We start from the raw sequence: 19,039 nt of genomic DNA on the forward strand, positions 1-19,039 counted from the left end.
TGGACCCAAATCTGCTTCTGTTAACACTTCCCTCTGCCCCACTCTTTTCCCTCTAAACCCGGTGTTTCCCAACCTTTGGTCTCCAGCTGTTTTCGGACTACAATTCCCATCATCCACGACCACTGGCCTCGCTAGCTAGGGATGATGGGAGTTGTAGTCCAAAAACAGCCGGAGACCCAGGGTTGGGAAACACTGCTCTAACCCAACATGGTGCCCACAGCGTCCCCCCTCCCGCCTTCCGATATTAGGCCGGAAAGAAGCAGGGCCTTTTTTCAGCTGAAACTCACCAGAACTCCATTCCAGCACCTCTTTTTTTCTAAATAAAAAAAGCACTAAAAAGAACCATTGTATTGCAGCCAAAAGAACTGGGGTGTGTGTGTGTGTGTGTGTGTGTGAGAGAGAGAGAGAGAGAGAGAGAGAGAGAGAGAGAGAGAGAGGAGAAAGAGAGAGAGAGAAGAGAGCTAGAGCTGCTGGCCCCCAAAGGTTGCAGTCCTTTGTTTTAACGTATAGCTCAGCTACTAGCATGCTAAGATTAATTAGTTAATTAATTGCACCCCCCACCAAAAGGTCACACCCTGGTCCTCCTCTTCCAATACAGTTGGTTCCCCTTTGCCTCCACCTGTTAACATAAAGGTAAAGGACCCCTGGATGGTTAAGTCCAGTCAAAGGCGACTATGGGGTTGCAGCGCTCATCTCACTTTCAGGCCGAGGGAGCCGGCATTTGTCCACAGACAGCTTTCCGGGTCATGTTCTGGCGCAACAGAGAAACCAGAGCGCACGGAAATGCCGTTTACCTTCCTGCCACAGCGGTACCTGTTTTATCTGCTTACACTGGCGTGCTTTCGAACTGCTAGGTTGGCAGGAGCTGGGGCAGAGCAACGGGAGCTCACTCCATTGCGGAGATTCGAACCGCCGACCTTCCGATCGGCAAGCCCAAGAGGCTCAGTGGTTTAGACCACAGCGCCACCCGCGTCCACATCCACCTGGATCACCAATGTGATTACTAAGTTCTGAGGCCAACACATGGTTCCTGGAGAGACAGGTCAGGCGGCAGAGGACGGCGGACCCCTCCCGAAGCAGAGCTGATAGCAGAAGATTCCTGCTTGATCCTGTGGCAGGATGCTAACAGGTAAAGGTGGGCTCAGCCTGGATTTGGGTCAGGTGGGGGTAGGGGGAGATGCGAAGGTGAAGGCAGTCTCACAACCGATGCCGCCAACTCCAGAGTTATCACCCCTTCGGGCTCTTTCCGCTCAACAGAACCCAAGGAGGCATCTTGAGGGGGAAACTAAGATTTACTCCTTGGTTCCAATTTCTCATTCAATGGACAGTCAGTGTAGTGTAATGGTTAGAATACCAGGTTATAACCTGTGGGGGACCAGGGTTCAAATCCCCACTCGGCAACCAGAGGGAGGAGAAGGTGTCACAGGATTGGAAAAAATTTAAAGACTATTTAGTTAAATCAGTAAAATTGAATATTTGAGCAGAATTAAGCAGAAGATCGGCTTTAGCAGGTTTATGTTAGATAAAATTGTTTTGAAGAAACTTTTTTGTGTGAATGATTTAATTGTTAAAAAAGTATTTCAAGAGTTGGTGTTTAAGATATGGCTTATATTTGATTAGGTATTCGATTAAGTAAAGCTAAGTGTATCAAAAAATATGGTAAATGTTAATGGAATAAGATATAAAGCTACCTAGAACATATATATGATTTTGAAGACAGTGGAGGGAACGGGGGAAGTCCCCCGAATAGAGAAGATTATAACAAGAAAATTACAAAGATAAGTGTTGGTTAAGGTTTGTATATGTTTTTTTTCTTTATGTTTGCTCATATTGTTATTGTTTTTATTGTGTTTATGTATTGTGTTTTTATAGTGTTTATGTTGGTGTTTATGCTATGTTTTTCTTTTCTTTGTTTTAATGGAAAATTAATAAAAAATTTCATTAAAAAAAAAACAAATCCCCACTCGGCCATGTAGCTCAGTGGGTGACCTTGAGCCAGACACTGGCTCTCAGACTAGCTAACTCACAGAGCTCCTTGGAGAGAAAAGGTGAGATGCAAATTATTATTATTTGTAAAAAATAATTTTATAAGTTGTGTGTCCTTGTTTCTCCATTTGATCCTTTTACGTGGTTTTGAATGCTTTAGAGTTATTTTATGAACTGCGACTGGCCCTTATCTTTATTGATTATAGTTTAGTAAAAAAAAGTTTGTTAATTGTTAAGTGTAAACTGTTTAATATTATTTGCCATTATTTAATTTTACCGTTTACTATTATATTCTAATGGATTGTTGGAAGATTGCTTTATTTGATATAAGTTGTCTATTTCAAAGTTATGTTTTTATTATGACTTTTTGCTATTTAGTGTGTGATTATTGCTGTCTATTTTGTTGTTTCTTCAGCTTGTAAATTGTCTTGTTTATGGTAATATAGGAAGGTGGCATACAAATTAAAAGTGAAATGAAATGAAATAAATAATAAATTATGTGGGGCAGCCTATAATTGCTGTAGTAAAAATCGAATTGAAGGCATGCTTTAAAAAATTCCTTTTTAAACCGGTTAGTATTTTTAGCCTTCGAATTATTAGTTTGCTGTCATTATCACTGCTATTTATGTTATGCTCTCATCACATGACATTCATCCGTCTGATCATCTGAAAGTTAAACAGGCTTTTAAGCATCTTATTTCCAACATCTTTTAAGACCCAGGTGCCAATTTTTGCTGCAGGAGATGCTTGGCAAGTTGCCTAGCAACCGCACAGTGATCCCTCCCTCCCTCTCTCTCAAAACATCCCTCCTGTAAATATTTTTGGGCCCTGCTGGTCTAACCCACCTGTAAAATTGGGGCATCAGCTGCTACTACAGCCCCAGGCCAATGTACAGTGGTACCCCGCTAGACGAATGCCTCGCAAGACGAAAAACTCGCTAGACGAAGGCATTCGTCTAGCGGAAGGCTGCCCCGCAAGACGAAAAAGTCTATGGGGCTGCCTCGCAAGACGAAAAATTTTCGTCTTTTTTTTTTTTCTTCGTTTTGCGGAGCGCGGCTGTCATTGCCGCTCCGCAAGACGAAAAACCCGCTAGACGAAAATTTTCGCAGAACGAATTATTTTCGTCTAGCGGGGCACCACTGTAGCAAATACAAAAACAAACAAACAGGGTTCCTGCATAGAATCATAGAATCACAGAGTTGGAAGAGACCCCAAGGGCCATCCAGTCCAACCCCCTGCCAAGCAGGAAACACCATCAAAGCATTCCTAACAGATGGCTGTCAAGCCTCTGCTTAAAGACCTCCAAAGAAGGAGACTCCACCACACTCCTTGGCAGCAAATTCCACTGTCAAACAGCTCTTACTGTCAGGAAGTTCTTCCTAATGTTTAGGTGGAATCTTCTTTCTTGTAGTTTGAATCCATTGCCCCGTGTCCGCTTCTCTGGAGCAGCAGAAAACAACCTTTCTCCCTCCTCTATATGACATCCTTTGATATATTTGAACATGGCTATCATACCACCCCTTAACCTTCTCTTCTCCAGGCTAAACATACCCAGCTCCCTAAGCCGTTCCTCATAAGGCATCGTTTCCATCCTTCGGGGTTTGGGGCATGTGGGTGCCTGTGTCTCTCACTCCGATGTTCCGTATCTGGGGGCGGGGGCACTGGATGGAATTACGGAATTGGAAGGGACCCCAAGTCTAGTCCAACCCCCTGCAATGCAGAAATACGCAGCTGTCCCAGATGGGGATCGAACCTGCAACCTTGGCGTTATCAGCACCATGCTCTAGCCGGAGAGGTACCCCTCGTCCTCTCATATGGCTCTGGCTAGTCGTGTTGTTTAAGAGCCGTTGCGCACCCAATGCTTTTAGTGACGCTTTTGCTGCGAGCTTTCAGGTGAAGTGTAAAGCTGAAACGAACCAGAATGGGCCATTTGCAATAATATTATGGTTATGCATTAGAATCTTTGAACTGTAGAGCTGGAAGGCACCCCAAGGGTCATCTAGCAATGCATGAGTCTTTCCGCCCAACGTGGGACTCGAACCCACGGCCCCAAGTCTCATGCTCTACCAACTGTGCATAATAACATTGCCAACAGGAAGTACTGTAGATGAAAATGGAATATGTTCGAGAAGTATCTACAAAAATATAGCAACGATATAACATCTATGGCAGCGTTTGAATGACCCTTGTGTAAATCAAATGTTAATAAATAAGGGAAAATGGTACAATATGTTATAAGAAAGTATTAGAAAAATATATTAAGAGTAAGGTGGTAAGTACATTCAATATCGTAAATGTGGCGTACATTGGGAAATGACAGGGAGTCTATTTTAACATAGTTTAGTTTACTTGATTCTATTTTGGTTTATTTTTGTTTAGTTAGAAAATATAAGGAAAGGGCACGTATACAGGTGAAACTCGAAAAATTAGAATATCATGCAAAGGTTCATTTCTTTCAGTAATTCAACTTAAAAGGTGAAACTAATATATGAGATAGACTCATGACATGCAAAGTGAGATACGTCAAGCCTTTATTTGTTATAATTGTGATGATTATGGCGTACAGCTGATGAAAACCCCAAATTAACAATTTCAACTTTGGGGTTTTCATCAGCTGTGCGCCATAATCATCACAATTATAACAAATAAATGCTTGACATATCTTGCTTTGCATGTCATGAGTCTATCTCATATATTAAACTTAAACAATTGCTTACATAAATGGACTTTTCCACGATATTCTAATTATTCGAGTTTCACCTGTAAGTTTAAAGTATAGGGTTGCTAGGTGTCCACTATTTGAGTGGACAGTCCACTTTTTCACATTAAGTTCACTATTTCCCCCCCCCAAAAAAATAGTGGACATTTCCCCCCCCAAAAAAAAGCTTTATGATGAAATGGTATATTAATACATGTTAAAATGTTTGTAAGAAAATATATAATTTAATTTAATTTAAACCCCCCCCCCCGCTTGTCTGCTATTTTTTGGAAGCAGACCTGGCAACCCTATTAAAGTAATGTTGTTGTTGTTGTTCAGTCGTTCAGTCGTGTCCGACTCTTCGTGACCCCATGGACCAGAGCACACCAGGCACGCCTATCCTTCACTGCCTCTCACAGTTTGGCCAAATTCATGTTAGTAGCTTCGAGAACACTGTAACATTAAAGTAATATTTATTGGTTAAACTTTTTAAGGTTACTATTATTATTATTATTATTATTATTATTATTATTATTATTATTATTATTATTATCATCATCATCATCATCCCTATTACCTTTTCGTTGTACGTGTATTTAAGATTGTGTACGATATCCGTGGATTTCAATAAAGGAGAAAGAAAGAAAAAGAAAATGACTGGCGCGAATACGAACAGCGAATACGGACGGGCAGGTTGGCCTGGCGCGCACAAACGACACCCCCACGTTTTCGCTGTGGATGTTGTACCAGTTTTATTGGTAAAATTTGAACACAAAGCCTCACGGACGCCAGGACATGCTTTTCCTTTTAAAGAATTTCCACTGGACTTTAATGGTGAGCATCCAGTCGTTGACATACAGACTCTTACAAGCGGATGTGCACGCATGCCCCTCGGGGAGAAGGTGGCGGCATCCCGGCTGCGGGGATGGTTTCTGCGCGAGGCACTGGGCACCTACGATTCATTTGCCAGCCTTCTGGGCCTTCTGGGCCGATTTGGTGACCTTGCCGGCGCCGCCGCTCTTCTTCTCCACGTTCTTGATGACGCCCACGGCCACGGTCTGCCGCATGTCGCGCACGGCAAAGCGCCCTGCATGGGGGCACACGGAGAGTCGAGAGTGAGAGGCTGGGTGGAGGAGGAGGAGGGCACTTCCTGCCACTGCCACAGAGCCTGCGGCGCTCTGCTGCCCCCTAGTGGCAAAATGCGGCTGTGCAGATCTCGTCATTATTACTATAAATTGCTGCCGATACAGTGGTGCCTCGCAAGACGGAATTAATTCGTTCCGCGAGTTTTCTCGTATAGCGGAAATTTCGTTTTGCGAAGCATGGTCGGAGGAAGTGTGGTTTTTACGGGGGGGGGAATCACAAAACGTTTTCGTTTTGCGAGTCACGGCCATAGGAAAATTCGGCTTGCGAGTCACCCTTTCGTTAGCGAATGCCTTTTCGTCTAGCGAGTTTTTCGTCTTGTGAGGTACCACTGTATATATTTATTTGCACAGCAACAGGGTCTTCTCAAGCCAGATAAAAATAAGAACAGCTAAAAACATTGGGGGGGGAGGGGAACAATTGTTTAAAAACGATTAAGCATTGATAGGATCAAAACTATCGGAGAGGAAAATAGAAAGAAAGTAAGGATAAAATGCTAAAATACGTTAAGTTTTTTTTTAATGTATGTAATATTGAGCAGCAAATAAGGGTGGGTAGTGAGATGTCAGGATAGTGAGGCGGGAATTCAACTTTTTAATCTGAACTAATTTGATGTTAAATTCGCTAAAAAATGAAAAGCAATAAAAATTAATTGGCAAAAATATAAGATAGAAGCAAAACGATCTATCTATCTATGTAAACACATTAAAACCATGCAAATCATAGAACCATGGAGCTGGAAGGGACCCCGAGGGTTATCTAGTCCAACCCCTTGCATTGCAGTTACCTTTTGCCCAATGTGGGGCTTGAACCCACGAACCTGAGATTAAGTATCTCATGCTCTACCAACTGAGCTCTCTCTGTATTTCGTATATTTGTATTTTGATGTTTTGAATGTTTGCTCTAAGCCACTCTGGGCAAAGCTCAATGTGGAAAAGTGACAGGGATGTAAACTCCATCCATCCATCCTAGCTCCAATACAGAGAAAATGCAAGTGGCAAAACACATAAGCAGAGAGCAGAAATCACAGCTCCCTCTTTAGGTCTAACAGCCTGGCTAAAGTATATGCCTTCTTCACTGGAGTGGGTGAGTCAATTCTGCACAAAAGGTGTCTGCAGTAGCCAATGGAGAATTCCAAGGGGTGTGTGTGGGTGTGAGCTTGCTGTGGTTAAGAAAGGGGAAACCCTTTCCCAAATTGCCCTACACTGCTCTTTAAAACCTCCCACCTTCAGAGATTTAAAAGGCAGCATGCATACGCTTCCAAAGGACTTTCGAACAGCCAAATGCTGCGCTTTGAAGCCCCAATAAACTGAGCTTCAAAGCGCAGCACTGCCCAATGTCACAGTGATTGGCAGGTGGGCGAGCCATTCAGCTGTCAAATCTGCCCCACTAGAGGTAGGGCAATGAAGATATGGGCCATAGAAGGTTCCCTCTACTCCTAGGTCTATCTTAAATCAGAGTTTATGGGCATCTAGCCATTTAGTTTGAAATGGCACCCCGTCACCCATCTTGGCAGGCATCTGCAAAAGAGACAAGGAAAGATTAAGTTCTCACCCAGGGGTGGGTACTGGGAGAAGCTCTCCACACACATGGGCTTGCCCGGGATCATCTCCACAATCGCGGCATCCCCCGATTTCAAGGATTTCGGGTTGTCCTCCAGCTTCTTGCCGGAACGCCGGTCAATCTTCTCCTTCAGCTCGGCGAATTTGCAAGCGATGTGGGCAGTGTGGCAGTCAATGACAGGGGAATATCCAGCGCTGATCTGGCCGGGGTGGTTCAAGATGATCACCTAAGCCGTGCACAGAACGAGACAAGGACTCAGGCCAGAACAAATTCGGGAAGGGCATGGGATGATTAGGTCAACTTTCTGGCTTTCCTAGCTGGGCAACGATACCCCCTTGTGGAAGGCTGCTGAACAGACAGCTGCTTCTAGCTACTGCGTTTTGGAAAAGAGGCTCCTGCAGCCTGGCATTATTTTGCAGGAGGGATTTCAAGTGCACTTTCGGAAACTAAAGGTTCATCCACATTTCCATTTGTCCCATGATTTCTGAGAGAGGGTCCCGTCCCCCCCATTGCTTTCCCCAGGAAAACCTGCAGTTTACCTCTGAATCGGAACAAATGCCGATCTGCAGAAAACCCAGTGGCTGTTTGTTCCAATTCATCAGCAAACAGCAGGTTTTCTGCACAAAAGCGGTGTGTCAAAAAAAAAAAAAAAAAAACAACCTTGAACCTGTGACTTGAAATCACGAGACAAACAAAAGTGTGGATGGGAGAAGCCGTACTTTAGCACAACTAAAGTGGATGAAATCGCTCTGTCACCCTACTGGAAAAAAATCCACCCTAAAAGAGAAATGTACTTCTTGCTGTTAGGAAAGTGACAGGGAAATGCACTGAACAAACAACTGGAAAACATAAAAATACCCCGAAATACTCCCCGGTTTGGCTAATACGAGAAAGTAGGGCAGGAGAAATCAGCGTGGTGCTTTCCAAATGTTGCTGTACTACAATTCCCATCATTCTTGAGCACTGGGCATGATGGCGAATGGAACTTGCAGTCCACAACAGCTGGAGGACACTGGCCCGCCTCTCCACTTGGTGGGTTCTACCTTTGCATTAGTGCTTTCATTTAGTCTGAATCTGGCTTTCAAGTGATTAAAATGGCTAAGCCAAACAAATCTAAATAAGCTACGTGCCTTGCAAAACATTCCACGAAGGGGCATACAGTATCGAAGAGACAATTTACTTTTCCGTGGGATGTGTTATAAATTTAATGAGCAACAGCCTGGCATTCTTTGTAAGGAGGAAAACTGGCCTTTAACAATGGTGCTCAGTGACCCTTCCGTCAAAAGACTCTGAATGCGAGACTATTGATTTGCTGCCAGTCCTACAGACTAACCAGGAGACAAATTAAAACCTAGCCCTGGAGCTAAACAACTCCGTCTTATGCTTTCCCTGGGCTTCACTCCTACCCCAGCTAAATGGCCGCAGGATTGCGCCTTTAGCAATTTAACCGCACCAAGCAAACTATTAAAAGCTGGCGTCCCGCGACGCGACTTCGGCAGAATAAAATCTCAAGGCTCTTGGTTCATGTTCCATCTTCCTCAAGGGTCACCGGCAGGACAGAGGTCTGCGTCACGCAAACGGCCGCAGAAGTTGCGATTACGACGGCAAAGGCTTTCAAGATGGCTGCCGCCTTGCTTTCTGCTGACCTGAGAAGTGAACTGGGCCGCCTCCTGAGGTGGGTCGGATTTGCTGTCGCCACAGACGTTGCCACGGCGGATGTCCTTGACGGACACGTTCTTGACGTTGAAGCCAACGTTGTCCCCCGGCAGCGCCTCGCTCAGGGCCTCGTGGTGCATCTCGACCGACTTCACCTCTGTGGTGATGTTGACGGGAGCGAAGGTGACCACCATGCCGGGTCTCAGGATCCCCGTCTCCACGCGGCCCACGGGGACGGTCCCGATTCCTGCGGAGAGGAAAAGAAGGCAACGGGGAACATGCAATGAAATGCAATCACTGAGACTCTCGGCGGCCATGCATTTAAGGCGCTATGACGCCAATTCACATTGCTATGGCTTCCCCCCCAAGGGATTCTGGGAGCTGTCGTTTGTTACGGGTGCCGAGAGTTGTCAAGAAAACCCCTGGAGCCTTCACAAAGCTACGATTCCCAGGGTGCTCTGAAAACTGTAGTTCTGAAAGGGGAGCAGGGCGTCTCCAAACAACTGCCAACGTCCTCAACATACTACAGTTCCCAGAATCCTTTGGGGAAAGTCGTGACTGTTGAACGTGTTATCAGAGCAGTTTAAATGAACGGTGTGGATGTGACTGAAGAGGAACTGCAAGAGTTTAGCACTGGATATAACATCGGATAACTTTAAAACACATTACCTATTGGGAAAGCAACTTAAAAACACATTACCTATTGGGAAAGCATAGGAAATTGCAGGCCCGACGGCAATTCTGTTAATTTCAGCGGCATATAACCGACAACACACAACTCTGCAGCCCCTTTCATGGAAAGCCTGGCTATGTGTTATATTCTGGTCTGCATTTTGGTGATTTCATGGTTGTTAAAGAACCGTTCCACCTGCTGCTGCTGCTGCTGCCGCCGTTTAATGCTGCTAACTTGCCTTTTGAATGGTTGTTTTTAAATTTTGTCTTTTTTACGTTGTAGTTTATCTGTTATAAGCCACCTTGGGGAAGGGGGGAGAATATACAGTAGGCCCTATACAGGTGAAACTCAAAAAATTAGAATATTGCGGAAAAGTCCATTTATGTAAGCAATTGTCTTCATTAGCCACTGGAGTTTAATATATGAGATAGATTCATGACATGCAAAGTGATAAATGTCAAGCCTTTGCTTGTTATAATTGTGATGATTATGGCGTACAGTTGATGAGAACCCCAAAGTTGAAATTGTTAATTTGGGGTTCTCATCAGCTGTATGCCATAATCATCACAATTATAATAAATAAAGGCTTGACACATCTCACTTTGCATGTCATGAGTCTATCTCAGATATTAGTTTCACCTTTTAAGTTGAGTTACTGAAAGAAATGAACCTTTCCACGATATTCTAATTTTTCGAGTTTCACCTGTACCTTCCTAAGGTGGGCTACAACCAACCCATCAATGCACTCCAGCATTTAAATGACATTTAATACAGCAGTAAAATGAGTATACTCTGCACCCTAAAAATAATTTAAGTGGCACATAAGTGTCTTAAATACATTAAAAAGAATCGAACACCACAGCAACTCTACCAATGCTAGGAGGTTTTGCAAGCAATAGGTTTTCCAAAGAGGCTGCAATATTATTATTTGTGAAATGTATCTTCAAGTGGGAAATCATCTGAAGGAGCTTGTGTGAGTGACCTTCGGCAAATGGACTTAGAAATGCGAAGTGTTGAGACAAGGAAAATAGAGTTTTAAAAAGACCGGGAGCCATTTATGACGTATCTACAGAAATATTGCGAAGAAGTGGCCTCACTAGCAGGGTCTGAGTAAACACAATTAAGAAATCAAGTATAAAAGTTAAGATGTAATATCTGGAAAAGAACGAAGTGCAAGATGTAATTGGGAAATAATTATGATATAAAAAAGATAAGAACATAAGATTTAAGTTAAAAGATTACAAAATTAAGGTAGATTAATAATACAAATGCAGGGAAAGCAAATATTTAAAGAACCAGAAAGAGGAGGTTGAGGGAAGTCGGGAGGGGGGAGAGAGAGATTGGGAGTTATAAGTTTTTTGTGATAATGGTGATTGTGTTGAATATAAAATTCTAAAACTTAATAAAAAAATATTTAAAAAAAAAAGAAATGCAAAGTGTTGGGCAGTAGAATAGAGAAGTGTCTTTTCATTCATGTCCCTCGTTTCCCATCTTTTAGCATGTTCATCGCCACAGTTTCAAACCTGCTTCCACAATAATGAGGATGAGAAACTGACTTCTTGCCAAAAACCGAATGGTTGGGGCACCTTCAGGCGACAGGCACAACTGCTACATACCTTGTGATCTACAATGCACCCAGGTAAATGCCGGTGTCAGCAATCAAATCATCTTCTCTCTTCCTGTTGCTTCGACTACGAAAGCGGATTACTGCCTAGAAATCCGCCTAGCAGAGGGAGGGCACCTGTGTACCCGCCAGGAAAGCTCCGGACTCACCTCCGATCTTGTAGACATCTTGAAGGGGCAGGCGCAGAGGCTTATCTGTGGGGCGGGTGGGGGGCAGGATGGTATCCAGAGCTTCCAGCAGCGACACTCCGCTGGCGTTCCCTTCCTTGCGCTCCACTTTCCAGCCTTTGAACCAAGGCATCTGCAAAACAAAATGGAGGGAGTGTGGATCCAGTGGGCCGTGAGGAAGGACCTGCTGGCACATGAGAACACCTTCGCCCAGCTGTATGAATCTCTCCCTCATCACAAGGGCAGGGACTGAAGGATACAATCCTTCCTTTGCTTCCCAGAGCAATTTGAGTTTTTAAATTGGGGCTTATCTTATACACGGGTAGTGCTGAGGGCTGTTCTCTTCATTTGGAGTCCCCAAAAATAGGGGGCATCTTATATATGGGGGCATCTTCAGGGGCGTTTCTAGCCCCTTAGCCCCTTGGCTGCCCGGGGCGGGAAGCCAAGAGGCACCCCTGGGGGGCGGGGCACCGTGGCGCATGCATGCGTCATGACGTCATGGCGCACGCGCCGTGACACCCTGCCCCCGTGGGTGCCGGGCGGCGGTTTCGGGGGACTCCCGAAGCCGCCACCCGGCGGGGGCACCCCTTTGTGCCGCAGCTGCTTGTGCCTGTGCAAGCAGCCGCCGCACAAAGGGGTGCCGGCTTCGTGAGTCTCTGCAGCCCGCAGAGACTCCCGAATCCGCCGCCCGGGCTCCCTTTGCGGAGTGTAAGTCGGGGCAGGAGGTGTCACCCCCCTCGCTGGCCCGCCCCTCTCCATGCCCCGGCTCCACAAGCCAGCCAGCAGCGGAGCTCAGCATCCCTCCTTGCCTCCATGCCGCGGTGAAAAAAGCCGCTGGAAGGGGGGGAAATAGCCTTTAAATTTTATTTAAAAAAAATTCCAGGGGCCACCGCCCGAAGTGTCACCCCCAGCAGCGTGCTGCCGCCCCCCCCCCCCTGCTACGCCCCTGGGTGTCTTATACATAGAAAAATACGGCAATAAGTTCATTCATTCATTCCCTGGCCCTTGATCACGCTGGCTGGGGCTAACGGGAACTAGAGCTTCACAACACTTTAAATAGCCTGCTAAAAACATTTCCGCTTAAGCCAGCTACCCCAGACATGTAAGTCTGACATGTTTTTAAATAAGTGTTTAACAGATTTTTTTTTTAATTGCTGCTTTTGTTTCGAAAACCCTTTAAGCTAGCCTTCCTTCCAACACCCGATTCCAGCAGTAATTTTAATGCACGTCTTATATTTTATACTTTAGCTTCACAAGTTTTGAAGAGGCTGGGCACGGAGCTCCTGGTTATCGAGACCTTTGGGCCTTTCCGGTTGAGAAAGCACCTGCTGCTACGTTCCCACTTCAAACGGGCGTACGTTAACAATCCAATAAATTAGAAGCTATTGCAATGTTGGCGTAGCAACGAAAAGAACAGGCCTGCCGGATCAGAAGAAAGCTCCAACTCGTCGGGCGTCCAGTTTTCCATAGCAACCTACCAGATGTGTCTGCAAAACCCAAAAGTAGGGCAGGGCAGAAATAGCCTGCCTTCCATCGTCTGCCTCCAGCAGCTGGTATTAAGATACACTGCACCTCCCCCTGGAGGTTCCATTTACCTACCCCGAAATTTAAATGTTCATCGTTTTATCAAATCCCCTAACAAATTTAGCAATTGCAAGTGTGTGTGAGAGAGAGACAGTTAGTTAGCAGCCACCCACTCACTAATTTTCTACATCTTAAAGGTGGCTTCATTCTGAAACTTCTGTGGACACCCCCTCCTGCATTTTCCTAGCCACCAAGAGTATCTGTCTTGCATTCAAGCCATGTCCTGTATTCCCTGAAGGAGGTCACGAAGCATGAGCCCAGCTGTGCTCATGTGTCAAGAGGATTCACAGAAACCTAATCTCCGCCAACATACCAACGCTGACTTGCTGAATTTCAAGGTGGTCACATGACAGGCTCAGAGGGGGGTCACCTGACTAGTTTCCGCATTAAGGAAGAAGCCCCAACCCAGCCAGGAGAAGGGAAGGGAATATAAAGAGATCTGGAGGACAAGCGGTAGAAAGAGAAGTAGAAAGAACAGGACCTGCACGTTTCTGAAAAGAAATGATATTTGGGAAAACAGAGCGTTTGTGTCTGAGCAGCGAAAGACAACACCATACAGGCAAAATTCAGTACCGAAATCACTTTTGCAAGTTACGCATCACAAAACCTGAACCCTTTGACCTGCGTAGGCTATGCATATAAAGCCAATTTGCACGTGTCACCTTATTATGCATAATTTCTTCTGCACCCTGTTTCCTTCACTCTCACTTTCCCACCAGCGTTTGAGGCAATCTGCAAGCAAAATGCAAGTTATCCCTGCGGTCGTAAGGGCCTGCATTTTTTAAAACACTGAAAGGAGACGTACTGAAGCCGCTGGAATTTACATCTAAAGCCAAAATCCCCATTTGTTCATGGGGCTGTGGAATCGCAGGAAACAGACCCTCTCAGACCAATTCTGCAGCCTGCGTTTGAATTGAGAGGAACGCTCTCAGATGCAACACCCCGAGGAACAGATTTTCAGTGGCGATGCAAGGAATCATCCCTCTTTGCTACTGAGGACTAAGCCTAACGGCCGCTGTGAGCTCACAAGTCCCTGGTTCAAATCTCTTTTGAACTCATTAAGCGGCAAGACACTAACTTCTTTAATCTCAGCCTCCGGTTTGTAATAATGCACCCGTTATAGCGGTCTGCCTTGCAAGGTTGTTGTTGAAAGCTGCTGAGATGATGTATGTGAACTGCTTTGAGCACACAGGAAAAGCTCTAAAGAGCACTAAGTATAATAATCTCTCGCAGAAATTTAAGTAACCAAACAATTCTCGGTTTATTTGCTCTTATAAACCTATCATTCCTCAAAGAGTTGAACACAGACGACATGCGCCGCTGCCGCCCCCAATTTTTACCCTCAACACCCCTGGAAGTTTAGTTAGGCTGAGATACCGTGTGTAGCCCAAGGTCAGCCAGTAAACTTCAAGGCTGGCTAAGGATTTGAACCCAGATCTACCCAGTCCTAGGCCGCAGTCACACCATACATACATAATTTTGTTTGTACGCTGCCTTTCCAAAGTTCAAACCACGCTCAAGGCAACTTACAACATAAGACACATGAACACAACGTAACGAAAGCAGCCATAAGCAGTAAATAAAACATCAAAAAAATACACAACCCAACTGAACAATTTCCACGTAATTCATAAGATCTAAAACAAAGATACAAAAAGTTAAGTGTCGATAACAGCAACAACCCCCATCAACAAAAGTCCCTAAACCAGGGGTGCCCCAAACTAAGGCCCGTGGGCCGGATGCGGCCCAATCGCCTTCTAAATCCGGCCCACGAGCAGTCCGGGAATCAGCGTGTTTCTCCATGAGTAGAATGTGTGCTTTTACTTAAAATGCATCTCTGGGTTATTTGTGGGGCCTGCCTGGTGTTTTTACATGAGTTGAATGTGTCCTTTTATTTAAAATGCATCTCTGGGTTATTTGTGGGGCCTGCCTGGTGTTTTTACATGAGTAGAATGTGTGCTTTTATTTAAAATGCATCTCTGGGTTATTTGTGGGGCCTGCCTGGTGTTTTTACATGAGTAGAATGTGTGCTTTTATTTAAAATGCATCTCTGGGTTATTTGTGGGGCCTGCCTGGTGTTTTTACGTGAGTAGAATGTGTGCTTTTATTTAAAATGCATCTCTGGGTTATTTGTGGGGCCTGCCTGGTGTTTTTACATGAGTAGAATGTGTGCTTTATTTAAAATGTATCTCTGGGTTATTTGTGGGGCCTGCCTGGTGTTTTTACGTGAGTAGAATGTGTGCTTTTATTTAAAATGCATCTCTGGGTTATTTGTGGGGCATAGGAATTCGTTCATCTTTTTTTTTTCAAAATATAGTCCGGCCCCCCACAAGATCTGAGGGACAGTGAACCGGCCCCCTGCTGATAAAGTTTGCTGACCCCTGCCCTAAACGATACCCCAGCACCGAACATTTACAGCAGCATCATTCCACTCTGAAGTCCTGGCTTCCCACCAAAGAATTATGGGGAATGTAGTTTGTCCAGGGTGCTGAGTGTTGTAAGGAGACACCTATTCCCCTATTCCCACAAAGGCTCTCTAGCTAGTTAGCGCCATTATCTGAAAGACCGCCCCCTTCCTTTTAAAGACACGCGTGAAAATCAGTGGAGGGGACACTCTTGGGTACTGCCACCGCCTTTGGATGTTTTTGGAGAGGTGACAGTCCAGAAAAGGTCACACTCCCAGGACCGCCATCCCTCAAGGACCACCTCTCCCCATATCAACCAACCCGGACCCCGATATTATCATCTGAGGCCCTCCTTCATGTGCCCCCTCCACAAGAGGTCCGGAGGGTGGCAACACAGAACAGGGCCTTTTTTGTGGTGGCTCCGCGTTTCTGGAATGCTCACCCCAAGGAGGCTCGCCAGGCGCCTTCATTACATATCTTTAGGCACCAGATGAAAACCTCCCTCTTTAACCAGGCCTTAGGTCTTTAACTATCTGTGTGGCCTTTTTAGAAATAGGCAGCGTTCTTTCAATCTATTCCTTTTTTCTCTCGGTTTAATACAGCTATTTTGGGGGCGGGGGGTTGTCTGGTTGGTTATGCACTTTAGGACCCACCCTATTCTCCTGAACGTGATCTGTTTTGACTTGATGTATTTTTAAGTCGCTGGGACCCTCGCGGAGAAGGGCAAGTTAAAAATTTTAATTATTAAATCTCGGCAAGCCCATCGACTCACAGATGTTGGAGGAACTTAAAACCGTGAGGAGCTGTGGCGTTACAAACTGATGCAGCAACAAGGGCAGGACAGAGTGATCACTTTGTTGGCCAGACAAAGCCCCAGTTCATACTTTTCAAAATCTCACCCCCAAAAAAATGCATAACATCTCATCGCTATATCCACATGACGCTCCAGTCCTCCAGAAGGCCCTCGCATGCCTGTTCTTTCCTCAAAAGTCAGGAAGGATTCTTCCCAGGAATTGGACGTCAATGTGGATGCCTCAGCACAATACAACGGTACCTCGGTTTTCGAGCATCTCGGAAACCGGACGTTGTGGGTTTTCGAACGCCAAAAACCAGAAGTAAATGCTTCCTTTTCAAACGAGTCTCAGAAGTCAAACGGATTCCGCTGCATTTATTTATTTATTTTCAATTTTCTCCATTGACTTGCAGGCCGCCCTTTGCGCCTCGGTTGTCGAACGTTTTGGAAGTCAAACGGTCTTCCGGAACGGATTGCGTTCGACAATCAAGGTACCCCTGTACTTTTTCCTGCCCCGTGGAACTGCAGTGATGGGTCAACTGTAGGGGCATACATTATCCATTTCGGGTTCTCTCCATTTCCCACTCTGAATTTAAGCTCCCGCATTCTGCATCCTCACAAAGTATTTGTCAGGTTTTTGTTTGCATTCCTCCTCCTAACATATGTGGGGTCTGCTGCATCGGAAATTCTGGGAAGTGTTGGTTTTTTTTTGTTTTGTTTTTTTAAACAGATTGTAAGGGGGCTCAGCTTCCAATCACAAGCCCAGACAACAACCCACAAGGCACAGATTTGCAACAACATACTGTTGCCCTGTCTCGCTTGACCTCCATATTTAGGAAGTATAAATTCCCAAAATGGCGTCGCCCTGTTTTCCCCCAAACCTATTTTTAATTGAGATTGTTCAGTGTCATCTCTCCAGCACTGGCAGCTGGCGATGTTCAGCTGTCTGGGCATTGGGTACGCTGATTAAAATAATTGGCCTAAGAGAGCTTTTTAACAGGCGGTGGCAGAGAACGTATTACTTGTTTGGTTTGCAGGGTGCTACCGATCGGTGCTGGGCCTGCCCTCACACACTTTGTGAACTCGGCCAACATTATTCCCATTTACAGACACTGCGACTGAGGCTGAGGGGCGCAGCAGCCAGACAGCAGCTTCTTCTGCTCCCAGATACAACCCAGAATAAAGGCAGTGTAATCGTCCAATAATCACGTTTAATACAGTGGACCCTTGGATATGAATTAACTTTGTTCCGCAGGTCCGTCTGCAACCCGAAAAGTCCGCAGGCAGAGGCACTGCTTTTGCGCATGAATGCACAGTGAAACCTGGAAGTACACTTCCAGGTTTTCCATGTTCGTAACCCGAACGTTACGTATCCAGAGCAAAATGTAACCAGAGGGTCTACTGTAGTTAAGTAGCTATTTAAGCCTCCTTTAGTGGAGAAAGGGGCTCTCTCTGAAGCTCGGATTAATGCACTAGTTTTACTGGTATGCAAAATTTATATCCAGCAGAATAGCAGGATATAAATGCTTTGAATCAGTAAACAAAAAACTTAAGTAGTAGTACAGGCCAGGCCAGACACCCTTTATCTTGTTAAGGACTAGGCCTTAGTCATCCCCAAAAAAATTATACAACTCACAACTCCAGCACTGACAGCAAGTGGTGCCCCAAAGCAATGTTTTCCAAGCTTTCTTGGCCTCAGGGAACCCTTTGTGCATTGATTGGTCCAATAAAGAACAATTGAAAGATGGCGGCAGAATCTCAAGGATGGCAGGACATGCTTGATTCACGCTCATATTGAGTAACGACTAGGTTTGCTGGGTCTGGTCGTCACCCTGCATAAACGGAGGGCTCACCCACTTTCGCTGGGCCCATATTTTGATTATGTCCAGTTCTGGGCACCACAGTTCAAGAAGGATACTGACAAGCTGGAACATGTCCAGAGGAGGGCAACCAAAATGGTCAAAGGCCTGGAAACAATGATAGCCATGTTCAAATATATAAAAGGGTGTCATATAGAGGAGGGAGAAAGGTTGTTTTCTGCTGCTCCAGAGAAGCGGACACAGGGCAATGGATTCAAACTACAACGAAAGAAGATTCCACCTAAACATTAGGAAGAACTTCCTGACAGTAAGAGCTGTTCGACAGTGGAATTGCTGCCAAGGAGTGTGGTGGAGTCTCCTTCTTTGGAGGTCTTTAAGCAGAGGCTTGACAGCCATCTGTCAGGAATGCTTTGATGGTGTTTCCTGCTTGGCAGGGGGTTGGACTGGATGGCCCTTGTGGTCTCTTCCAACTCTATGATTCTATGATTGTATTGTGGACAAATTAATTCCCACGGGCCCAAGAGTTCCGTGGCTCTGCTTTTGCAAAAATCCGATCTTACCCACTCAACTGAAGCTCAACTAAGCAAAATATCTGTCATCGGATCCTTTCCGGGCAATTGTTAAGATCCAATTCGGCCAGGAAAGTCAAGTTTTCGCAAGACACAGCCCCACGGACAGGACAGCCTCTCCACATATGCTCAGCGTTTGAAATTCACCAGGTGCATTTTGAACCTGGCTATCGGCCACTTGCAACCAAGTGAGATAAGAATCCAATGTCTTTGTTCAGACCAGGTTCAGACCACCAAACTTAAAACCATGGAGAAACCTGGTCTGAACAAAGACATTGGATTCTTATCTCATTATACATGACAAAGCTATCTTTAGCCATCTCACCCCTTGACTAATTGCAGCCGTCAACAGGTTTTC

The 19,039-nt window shown here is 45.3% G+C and overlaps 1 protein-coding gene across 1 annotated transcript in view; it reads right to left on the minus strand.

Moving 5' to 3' along the window:
- Positions 1 to 5,410: 5,410 nt before the first annotated feature.
- EEF1A2 (eukaryotic translation elongation factor 1 alpha 2) overlaps positions 5,411 to 19,039 on the minus strand; it is a 37,741-nt gene continuing 24,112 nt past the window's right edge. The window contains exons 5-8 of the mRNA XM_033153732.1: positions 11,493 to 11,643; positions 9,037 to 9,293; positions 7,382 to 7,616; positions 5,411 to 5,771 (exon numbers count right to left, since the gene is read on the minus strand). Coding sequence (XP_033009623.1) covers positions 5,644 to 5,771; positions 7,382 to 7,616; positions 9,037 to 9,293; positions 11,493 to 11,643 — 771 coding nt within the window. The 3' untranslated portion in view covers positions 5,411 to 5,643. The remainder of the gene's footprint in view (positions 5,772 to 7,381; positions 7,617 to 9,036; positions 9,294 to 11,492; positions 11,644 to 19,039) is intronic.

Source organism: Lacerta agilis, chromosome 6 (assembly GCF_009819535.1).
Source record: "Lacerta agilis isolate rLacAgi1 chromosome 6, rLacAgi1.pri, whole genome shotgun sequence".
Lineage (NCBI taxonomy): Eukaryota > Metazoa > Chordata > Lepidosauria > Squamata > Lacertidae > Lacerta > Lacerta agilis.